At 36.1% G+C, this 7,505-nt stretch overlaps 2 protein-coding genes across 3 annotated transcripts in view; both read right to left on the bottom strand.

The window, feature by feature from the left end:
• The window catches only part of LOC145073785 (UDP-glycosyltransferase 74G1-like), a 2,358-nt gene extending 60 nt beyond the window's left edge, over positions 1-2,298 (bottom strand). The window contains exons 1-2 of the mRNA XM_079020278.1: positions 1,238-2,298; positions 1-1,146 (exon numbers count right to left, since the gene is read on the bottom strand). The exon at positions 1-1,146 is cut by the window's left edge and continues 60 nt beyond it. Coding sequence (XP_078876404.1) covers positions 421-1,146; positions 1,238-1,879 — 1,368 coding nt within the window. The 5' untranslated portion in view covers positions 1,880-2,298 and the 3' untranslated portion in view covers positions 1-420. The remainder of the gene's footprint in view (positions 1,147-1,237) is intronic.
• Positions 2,299-2,434: 136 nt separating this feature from the next.
• LOC145073784 (probably inactive leucine-rich repeat receptor-like protein kinase At5g48380) lies at positions 2,435-5,752 on the bottom strand. Of its 2 annotated transcripts, none has more exons than XM_079020276.1 (3): positions 5,526-5,752; positions 3,736-4,635; positions 2,435-3,653 (listed from the first exon to the last, which is right to left on the bottom strand). In XM_079020276.1, the coding sequence occupies exons 2-3, from the start codon at positions 4,558-4,560 to the stop codon at positions 2,634-2,636; spliced, it is 1,845 nt and encodes a 614-aa protein (XP_078876402.1). In that variant the 5' UTR covers positions 4,561-4,635; positions 5,526-5,752; the 3' UTR covers positions 2,435-2,633. The 2 variants fall into 2 exon arrangements, with proteins under 2 accessions (XP_078876402.1, XP_078876403.1); XM_079020277.1 differs by lacking the exon at positions 5,526-5,752 and adding an exon at positions 5,342-5,490.
• Between the last annotated feature and the right edge of the window lie 1,753 nt (positions 5,753-7,505).

Here is a 7,505-nt window from a genome sequence, read left to right as displayed (position 1 = left end):
ATAATTAAATTATAAAAAATGGTAAGGGCACTACAAGCCTTTTTTTGTGTCGAGGGGATGAAATGGGCAGATTGCCCCAAACTAGAGAGATGATTTGTGTAATTTATCAAATATTTAATGACGTGGGTGGAGAAATGTAAGCTTAATGATATATGTGATTTTTAAAATGTATTAGAGACTTACATGTAAAATGACAAAAAAAGACATGTTTAGGGTAGATGAGGGGTATATTGGTAATTTAATATTTTTAGCTGGTGAAAAGTTGGGAAAAATTAGGTAATCGTGACTTTTCAAAAAGACTCAAATTACTCTATCGGAAAAGTCATTTACAAAAGTCCTTTTCCTTTTACCAAACATCTTTTGGGACTTTTTCTAAAAGATAAAGTCAAAAGTATTTAAAAAGCTAAGCCAAACACCCTCTCAATATTGTAAGCTCAATTCTGCTACGAATTCGTTGATGTTCTTGTCTGAGCTTCCACCTTCTTCGATAGCCTCTATCGCTAAATCCCTCCATTTGGTTGCGTTTTTCCTGATCTCGATGCTTTTCTCTCCTTCCATGACTTGCCTTATGCACGCATCCAACACTCGTCTGGTCACAATCCCATTAACATCTTGCTTAGCCCGAACTCCCACACCCCAAACATCCTCCACATACTTGGCATTTGTGGTCTGATCGGACCATTGTGGCATTGCAACCATCGGCACACCCAAACCAATGGCTTCAAGAACGGAGTTGAGCCCACAATGTGTAACAAAGCATCCTATTGACTCATGAGCCAATACTTCCAATTGAGGACACCATGCCACGACTAACCCTTTCTTTGACATGCCATCGACAAACTCTTGGGGGATATTGTCCTCTAAAGAAGACTTAACCACCCACAAGAAGCTAAAACCACCATCACTCAAACTACATGTTATTTCTTTCATTTGCTCAGATCCAGGCTGCATCAAGCTCCCAAATGATAAGTAAACAACCGATCTTTTTGGCTTGTTGTTTAGCCAGTTCATGCTTTCAACCCGTTTTGGTTTGAACACATTCACTCCATACTCTCGATCATCTAACAATCGTTTGTCAAGGTACATTGATGGAAGCGTTGGGCCTATCGTCCTTACACGCCACAACTTCCCCATCCAATTGACCACCTATATATGCATGTTACAATCAAGGAATTACGATTTTGAGTATCAGATAAATCCTTTATGATCAGTAAATAGTTTCAAGAAAAATCACAACCTCTTCCTCCAATTTGTAAAATGAGTTGATCAACACCCAGTCTGCTTGATCAATGTTGGTAAATTGACCAAAAACTAGATCAGAAACAGCAGGAAACAAGTCAAATTTGTGCACGAATGAAGGAGTTTCCCAGTTTTCAAGCGGTGGTAATCCAGGAAGTGAGACTAATGAATCCGAATCCGACAATGGGATTTGAAGAAGGTTTCTGTTGACATGATAGTAAATATTATTGACAGCACAAGTTTGAGTGAAGAAGACGACTCCCATGATCTTGAATTGCTTAGAAACATCAAGAGCCCAAGGCAAAAACCCATCATAAACAATGGCGTTGACACCCCCTAGTTTTTTAACAAGATCCGATAGGGACTTTGGGCCTACTTCACGAAGCTTTGGGAAGTAAACATCTGGGGACACAAATTGATCAGGGCAATTGTCATCAAACCCATCAGAGAATGTTTCGAAGGTGATGAGGGTGGTGTTAAGGTCGATATGGACATTTTTGGAGAAGGAAAATGTTGTTGCAAATGTTGTTTTGATGCCTTTGGCGACCAAGCGTTTGCAGAATTGGATCATGGGGTTAACGTGGCCTTGGGCAGGGTATGAGAGCACCAGAACGTGAGGCTGTTTTCGTGTTGAACTCATTGTGTTAGCGTCGAAGCTAAATGCTTGGTTGAAACGTGTCTAAAATAAGATAGAGGTCTTGCATTTGAATCATATGGTTATATATCGACTAATTCATTACCAAACTGATCCCAAATATGCTAAATGCCATAACAAGCATGGGAAAATATGATTTTATTAATATGTATCTACAGACGATCAATATTTAATATGAATGAAACATACCGTTTATCTTGTAAGCACGATTAGAACGATGTATCATTGTTTGGTTTGGTGAGCATTTAAAATAGTAAATTCCGCCATGATTTTTATAGTTATATCCATCCATACATTTGACGTTTTAATAAACATTATTTTTAATATTTTATTTTAGGATATTATTATCTTTAATGAATGTGTAACTTTACACCACCAACTTTTTTTTTTCTATAAGTGTTGATTTTTTAACATCATTTTTTTCCCTAACTTCAACCTTATATTAATCGGTTTTGATTCAAAAGTGCATCTTTATATTTACACACCAATACAGCTTCTAGCTTAAACAGAGTCTATAAAAGTTTTACACTAATAAAAACATACCTAAAATACAATTTAATCAGATTAAATCAAAAACACTTGTGAACATATGTATCACTAATAAAAAGTTGACACTTGATTTTCTATCATAGGTCAAACTCAAAACGGACACCATAATCTGTAAACATATGTATCTATATATATTTCAACAACAACAAACTAACTAACAAATTAATTACATATAAATCATACCTTATCTTCAAAACTCCTTCTGTACACCACCAGCAACAATAAGTTCAATATGACCACCATCACCACTATCACTCGGCATCATCAACACCTCATCATCCGCTGAAAAATTATACCGAGCACCAATCGCCCGTAACAACTGATACACTTCAAACATCGAGGGCCTCTCCTTATGAGCCTGGACCACACAATTACACGCAACTTTCAAAAACTGAAAGACCTCACTTTCATTTCTTTTTTCCACCAACGACTTATCAATCGAGTCTTGAAGTCTCCCTTCAGACGACAACTCAATAACCCATTCAGCCAAACTCCCCTTAAAAGTTTCCGGAGCTTTACTGATATGTGTCGGTCTTTCACCAGTCACCAATTCCAAAAGGACAACCCCAAAACTATACACATCGCCTTTTGGGGTGGCCACAAGGGTACGCGCGTATTCGGGGGCCACGTATCCCAAATCGCCGAATTCCCCGTTTACAAAAGTACTCAAATGCGTGTCTACTGGATTCATGAGCCTTGCGAGCCCAAAATCAGAGATTCTGGGCTCGAGGTCGGAATCCAGTAGAATGCATTTTGAACTTATGTTACGGTGAAGGATACGCGGGTTGCAGTTATGGTGGAGCCATGCTAACCCTTTGGCTATTCCGATTCCGATTTTTAGCCTCGAAGGCCAATCGAGGGGTTTTGTGTCATTTTCCAATAATAGATGGAGTTTGTCGTGGAGGTTACCGTTTGCCATGTATTTGTAGACTAAAAGGCGTTCTTTTTTTGCGACACAAAACCCTAACAGAGGGACTAAGTTTCGGTGTTTGACTTTTCCAAGGGTTGACATTTCGGATGCGAATTCCTTCTCGGAATGTTGAGTGTCTTGTAATCTTTTGATCATAAGTAAACTGCCATCTTCGAATTCTGCTTTGTATAAACACCCGGTTCTTCCTGACCCGATGATAGTATCTTTGCTGAAACTGTTTGTGGCTTTCATTAGATCGCTCAATCGCATCTTGGAAACCGGGTTTTCAAACATGGAAAGCTGCAATGACATTAAAAACTGTCAGATTGATTCACCAAACATGACAGAATAGAGATAAAAAGGATTAAAATTATAATCTTACCTTGATGGTTTTAGCTCCTTTAATACTCTTGGCCCATTTATTTCCATCTGGATCATCATCTTTCCTTTTCCTAACAACCTTACGCATAAAGAACAACATTCCAAAAACTACAATTAACGCAGCAATAGTGGCCCCACCAACAGCGGCCCCCACAATGACACCCGTATTGGATTTTTTAACAGTTCCTGGACAAGGGGACAAAACAGGACCCCCACATAACCCTGGATTACCCGCGTAGCTTGCTTCTGTACCATTTTGGAAATATGGAACTTGACCAGATAATTGATTGTTAACAACACTAAACTCTTTGAGGCGATTAAGGTTACGTAATTCTAAAGGAATCTGACCCGAAAACCGGTTGTTACCGAGTCTGAGAACATTAAGATAGGAACAGTTTGCAAAGCTTGCAGGGATTTCCCCCGAGAAATTGTTTGAAGACAGATCAAGAGTTGTCACAAACCCTAGAACTTTTGTCATGTTGGTTGGGAGATTTCCAAAAAATTTGTTGCTAGAAAGATCTAATCCTGTCATGGAGGTACAATTCTGGAGTGCAAGAGGTAATGTGCCCTTGAGTCCCATGTCTGGGAGTTTTATATTTAGAACCTTGTTTTCATCAGGATGCCAGCATTCGATGCCTGCAAACTTGCAGATGTATCCTTCGGTATTGTTATTAAAATCCCATGAAATTAAGATGTTTTCTGGATCTTCAATTGAAGCTTTAAAGGCTTTAAGGCAATCAATATCACTCTGGACAGCATTGGTACATGTGACACACAAAAGAATCAAGACACAAGTGGTAATTATTGGTATGTTACTTGGTGCCATTGAAGATTTTAAGTGTGGCACATATCAAACTTTAGTAATACCCAAGAAAACCTTTTTTTTTTCCAAGAACCAAACCTGCAAAAGATAGCAAAACAAACAAGCCGTATTCAGTGATATGTGTAGATGGTATGACATGTTTATGTCATATAGTATCGAGTTAACTCATTTTTGTAATCTGAAAACAAGCTACTGTCACCAAACAGTCAAAGAATAAAACAACTTATCTCAGAATTCAGACACTGAGCATGTTGGATATGAGTTTTGAAGTAAGTATTGCGACCTAAAAAATTATAATTAGCTATTAAAGCAGCATATAGTATTATAGCTAGGGATCGTTATGAAATCTTTTATTCAGTTTTCTTGCTGAAACTCTCATCTAAAGAGGGTTATGGATGTGGGAACTGAGAATGAATGATTACGTGAAATTGAATAATAAGGATAAGATAATGACTAGAAGATAAAAAAATGATAATCAGCTCTAATGTAACAGCCCCTATCTCGATAGTGTTTTAGGAAGTGTTTATGTCATTTAAGATTGTATAAAGAACTAATAAATAAAGTAACAAAAGGAATTTCATTGCCAAAAAGGACAGCGTTATGGGAAGTGATAAACAAGAGTCTCTGAACACTAAAACTTCCAAAAATAGGCAACCAAACACCTAATTCTGATTATTTTGACCCAAATAAAGATCAGAACTTGAACGCGCATACAAACACCCAGTAATTTTATGTTCAATTTAGAATTCACGAATTTCAGTTATCCAATTGAGATATTACAAACCCTAATTGAATATTTCGTGGATCCAAATGATTGAATCATAAAATTCGGCAACAGTGAACAAAATTAAGCATCAGGTACTCCGAAAATAAGAAACCCAGAAGCAATTCCACCACTACAACAAATAATTTACGTAAATTTGAAGTTATACTACAACAAAAGGGAATTCTGAAGATGAAGAACGTACAGTGAAGGAGTGAGGATCTTCAGGAGGAAGGTGCCGCTACGTATACTGATAAGAAAGAAGAAGAAATTTTGAATGGATATAAGAGAAAATCGTTGGTAATCTAGTCAAAGAACAAAATTTCTATAGCAGATTCATGCGACGACTGGACCGAAAGCTGCAGCCACTAATAAATAGAATGATTGACTAGCAGTTCTTGACTGAGTAAAACGAAAGCCGTGTGAAGTCATGACTTTTACGAAAGTTTTGTTGTTTTTTGTGTGGAATTTGGACTTTGAAGAAAATGATATTCCAGACCATTTTTGTATTTTATATGCACCCAATTCACACTCACCCACACACTTTTTACTATTTCCCCCTCTTTATTTTTACGCGGTGAATTATTTTTATGTAAGTGATCTGAAATAACTGTATACTTTATTCATAAATCATAGTAACAATAGATTTTAACTTTTATAACTATTCTATAAGTAATATATAATCTCAAGCTTATAAACTGTTATCATGTCATCATGAGCTTTATATTATTGTCAGTACTGAACTTAAAGAAAAAAAAAAGAATCATCCCCTCACCGTGTATATGCAGCCAATAATCTTTCTCTTTTTTCACTAATACTCCCCTGACTAACCTGATCTTCCTAGGGTGCAAACACTTATTTCACAAGCGAATTGTTTTTGAACCATCATGTTGCATATTTTCATAGGTCAAACATATGAATTCACCAACCTTTAGGCTTGGTTTTAGCAACATAAAGTTCTATTTATTGTGAAAATGATCTTTGGAAAATTTTTTTGTTTTCTTAACAAGAAAAAAACCCATGACTTTTGTAAAAATATGAACAATATCGCAATGAATAGCAATTTCATAGGCCAGGCTTCCGAAAAAAATAATTTTATTTTTCGAAAATTTTTGGACATTTTCACAGGTCAAACATGCGATTACGATTGAAAAAAAAAAAAAAAAAAAAACCGAAACTCTGTTGTTTTGGTTATTTCACAGATTGGACCTAACAATTTATGATTGGACCTAACTTAATTTTCTCTAAATCTCAAAATAATAATAATAATAATAATACCTTTACTTAAATTTGTCTTTTTCTCTAACATCTAATCATTCACTTTAGATCATTTGATATTTTCTGAATTACCGTACCAAAGATCTCGATTAACTATCGACTAGTTAACATAAAAGGGAGGAATATATAAGGATGAAAATTATTATTACTCAAAAAGGACCATTTTTGTAACCAAACACAGCTTTTTCAATTGCACTGACAAGTAGCAAATGTATAAAGGGAGTGTGGGGTTTTGTCACTTTGTGACTTTGTCAGAAACCGTGTCGTTATACAGTCTCCCCACTTTGGCCCTTCATTTTGCCCTCTACAGTCTACAGTCTACAACTGGCTACTTCCCTGCAAAAACCTCATTTTCCCACCCCAACAAAGAATAGCTTTGATCAAACTATGCAATTCTTGTCGGTCCGTCTACCTCCATCAACTTATTCCTGTAAAGCAATCATACATGTTAGATCCAGACGTCCAATTACTTTGCTATTACTAGTTGATGTTAAGGCCACTCGAATTTGATATTTTGATAAATGATAATATGGTTCGTAATTAATTTTTTTGTATCCTGTGGTTTCCATTGATAGTGGCGAGTTTACAACAAAAAATGATAGGGAAGTGAAACCAGGAAAAATGAAATAATTAAAATTAATAGTTGTGGGTTAGGTCATGTATACTATTGTAAAACTCGGATAATTCGGCCGAGTACTCCAGAAATTACTTGGGCTCGGCTTGCTACCAAGGCGAGTTTTTCCTACTTGGCCAAAAGAATCAGAAATCTTTCAAACTCAATACAACTCATACCGATTCAATTTAAAACACAATCCCTTTTTAGACTAAAGCATGATTAAACTAATAAAATCGGTTCAACATGCAAAAATAATATTAAATAACTAAAACTAGTTTAAACTTGTAATAA

Source organism: Lactuca serriola, chromosome 9 (assembly GCF_051521515.1).
Source record: "Lactuca serriola cultivar US96UC23 chromosome 9, Lser_US96UC23_V15, whole genome shotgun sequence".
NCBI classification, from domain to species: Eukaryota; Viridiplantae; Streptophyta; class Magnoliopsida; order Asterales; family Asteraceae; genus Lactuca; species Lactuca serriola.
This window is presented reverse-complemented; position numbering and strand designations above follow the sequence as displayed.

Excerpts from the sequence above, each read along its gene's own strand:
- LOC145073784 (XM_079020276.1), bottom strand. The coding sequence starts at position 4,560 with ATGGCACCAAGTAACATACCAATAATTACCACTTGTGTCTTGATTCTT. Across the intron at positions 3,654-3,735 it reads AAGGAGCTAAAACCATCAAG|CTTTCCATGTTTGAAAACCC; the intron begins GTAAGATTATAA and ends ATGTCATTGCAG.